We start from the raw sequence: 2,920 nt of genomic DNA, 5'->3' as shown, positions 1-2,920 counted from the left end.
ACCGTTAAAACCTCTCGTTGCTTAGAAGTCCCCAAAAGGAGTTTTAACGCTCATTCTTATGTGATAAGAGGAAAAGGGTCTGTGACTACAATTCAGGTAATTCTTGCAGAACGTAGGACCGTTAAATGGTTAAACTATTTTCTGTTGATCCCTTTGGTGATGTTGACAATGTTTGTCACACACACTACTACCAGGAGATCAAACATTGAAACCATATGTTTATTGCAAAATAATAAAAAAAACGAAAAAGTATCACAGTGGAACAACGCGATGGCACCAATAGTTAATGACAATGGCTTAGTTAAAACCTGCCAGAATAGGAACAAAGGGCTGTATTACTTAAAAGATATATTGAATTTTAAATCAAGAGCTATCATCACCATCCGACTCCGGGGCCAGAACCATAATACTATGGTCAGGAAGGACTTGAGTGTTTTCAAAAAACACCTTTTTAACAGGTTTGTAAGAGGGTCCTGTTACCATTGATTGACAATGCTGGTAAGGTATTTCAGGGCTAAGTGTTTCGCCAGTGTTATCCCCAGTGCCTAGTTCGGCTGTATGACTAGAATTGATATTACCAGGGGCTTTTTGAGGATTGATTGTTATGCCTTTTGATGGATTTGCCCTCTTATGTGCTCTTCTGCTTTGCACAGTTGTTGCAGTTATCCTACTGGTCGTCTTGCTTCTGTTTTGCAGAGCACTGCAGTTAGGTGGCTTTTTTGTTTTTACATTAGATTCTATATCTTCATTGGGTGCAACAGTGGCAAGAACGAAGTTGGCCCGGAACAATTCCGGTTCTTCTGTACTAATTACCAAAGGCTTGCCTCCAACCTCAAAATGCATTTGCAACTCTGTGCCAGCCACATCACAAAATGCAAGAATTGCTCGTAATTCCTTCAGGCAAAACGTAATCTCAGTGTCAACACCAACCTATAACAAAGCAATAATATAAGTTGGTTACTTTTTTAAATTCTTGATTCTTAAGTGACTAAATTTTTACTAAAAGCATTATTCATTTAAACAAAATGAAATTAAAGCATTGCTAAATGTTAACAGTTTGAATACATTTTTTTTACCGCGTACCCAAACGTCTTGGACATTTTGGCAGTAGTTAGAAAATGCAAACCAAGGCAGCAATTGTATTTGCTAAGGTTAGAAGCTATTACTCATACTGCTGAGCTATAACACAAATCAAATAAAATGACAGTTTCCCTGAATTACATTTACATATACTGTTTCACAATTGCAGTCTACACATTACCAGAAACATTTAAACACACCTGGAAATTAATAAATTCTTCTGGATTGAGGTGCATTTCAGTTTTCATTATTTTGGAGTTCTCCTCATTGTCATCAACAAAGCTTTTGACTGTAACTTCACAAGGTGTAATACTCATAGAGAGCTCCTCAAGTCCAGAGGGGAAATTAGCTGTGACATCAGTAAGCAGCTTGTGTTCACATGTCAAAATGTTTGGTGATAAATCCTTGTCAAACACAGCCTGGATGTGAAAAATAGCATGTAGAATACAAGGGAATAATATTAACATAACCTTTATATACATTATTTTACACACTTACCTGAAGAGACTCACATTCTTGAAATGTGAGTTGGTGTGTTTTCTTTATGCCATGCCTACACTTTAATTGAAATATTAGACGACACTCTTCATTGTCAAGATTTATCTCACATGACTCCACAGATCTTTCAATAGTGCTGAGTGATTTGAACACTGAAAAATTCAGTAAACTCAGCTTACTTAGTAGTGGCATTACTTTCTTTGCTTCACCATAGTGAAGGTAATCCAACTTACCTTGAAGCATTGTTTTTACAGCAACTTTACATCTGAAACTACTGTCTCCATTTTCTCCAGTTAAAGTGCTGTTGTCATTATTAGAAATTGTAAATAAATATGTTTTGAACATTGGGCGCAAAAACAAAAAACAGACAAATGCAGATTTTGAGGAATTCACTGTTTTAAGAACTAGGCCATCATCAAGAGGTTCAAAGTATATTTCAGTTCCAATTTTGGCAAGACAGTGCACTGCTTTACCAAACAATTTTACATTCACAGCGGTTAAAACACACTTCATTTTAACTTTGACAACCTGTAAGACATTAAAATAGGGATAATAGTAATAATACTAGTTCAACCTTAAAACTTATTTACAGAAAAAAGAGCAGTAGTTGCCTGTCACCAGGGCTGGCACCTGGATTTGGATTATATCGCAATAAACAAATATATGTAAGAGAACTTTCATTACTTACTGTTTTGATTTTCAATTTTCACAGGGTTTACATTTCTGTGGCATTCTGTGTCAGGTGTACACCCGATTTTTTTGAGGAATATAGGTCAAGGTTTTACATAAATCCCTAAAAATCAGGTAACCGGGTGCAACAAAGGTAAAAAAATGCATTTTATGAATTTTTGATGCAATGAAGCATATGCCAGATAACCGTTTTGCATATTTGGGGTGCGGTTCATATTTTTTTCAGGATGCACTTTTATAAGGTTTAAAAAAACTTGTGGGTGCACTTGCCATACTTTGCACAGTGGTAAGACCCTCAGGTGTAAAAAAATATGATTGCACTTTGCACACTTCAAAATTTGGCACTGCACATTATTAAGGTGCACCCTTTCGGGTGAATTTTGATTTACATATTGGGGATATCTAAATATCTGAACAATTTTTTTTTAATATTAATACTCAGTCATATACAACCTTAAAATTTGCCAAAAGTGACCCACATATGGTGACACCTACGAGTCTACAAAAAGAGCCATGACTCAATCGCCAGTTATTCGGGGATAGGTTTTTAATGTTTGTCAAACATTACACACTGGTATAAAATCCTTGCACATTTTAGCACGGGGGTTTATATTGCATGCATTATTAGGGTTAGGGTGAAAGTTAGCGTTTG

General features: G+C 35.9%; 1 protein-coding gene across 1 annotated transcript; it reads right to left on the bottom strand.

The window, feature by feature from the left end:
- Positions 1–258: 258 nt before the first annotated feature.
- On the bottom strand, positions 259–2,101 carry LOC146160589 (cell cycle checkpoint control protein RAD9A-like). The gene is made up of 4 exons (XM_083384758.1): positions 1,812–2,101; positions 1,579–1,730; positions 1,281–1,499; positions 259–930 (listed from the first exon to the last, which is right to left on the bottom strand). The coding sequence occupies exons 1-4, from the start codon at positions 2,089–2,091 to the stop codon at positions 364–366; spliced, it is 1,218 nt and encodes a 405-aa protein (XP_083240884.1). The 5' UTR covers positions 2,092–2,101; the 3' UTR covers positions 259–363.
- Positions 2,102–2,920: the final 819 nt, after the last annotated feature.

This window comes from Ascidiella aspersa, chromosome 3 (genome assembly GCF_963924565.1).
Source record: "Ascidiella aspersa chromosome 3, kaAscAspe10.2, whole genome shotgun sequence".
NCBI classification, from domain to species: domain Eukaryota; kingdom Metazoa; phylum Chordata; class Ascidiacea; order Phlebobranchia; family Ascidiidae; genus Ascidiella; species Ascidiella aspersa.
Note: the sequence above shows the minus strand (reverse complement) of the source record. Positions and strands in the feature narration are given on the sequence as shown.

Coding starts and splice junctions, on each gene's coding strand:
- LOC146160589 (XM_083384758.1), bottom strand. CDS start 2,091: ATGAAGTGTGTTTTAACCGCTGTGAATGTAAAATTGTTTGGTAAAGCA. Junction 1,731..1,811: donor TGTAAAAACAATGCTTCAAG/GTAAGTTGGATT, acceptor TGAATTTTTCAG/TGTTCAAATCACTCAGCACT. Junction 931..1,280: donor AAGAATTTATTAATTTCCAG/GTGTGTTTAAAT, acceptor GCTTTGTTATAG/GTTGGTGTTGACACTGAGAT.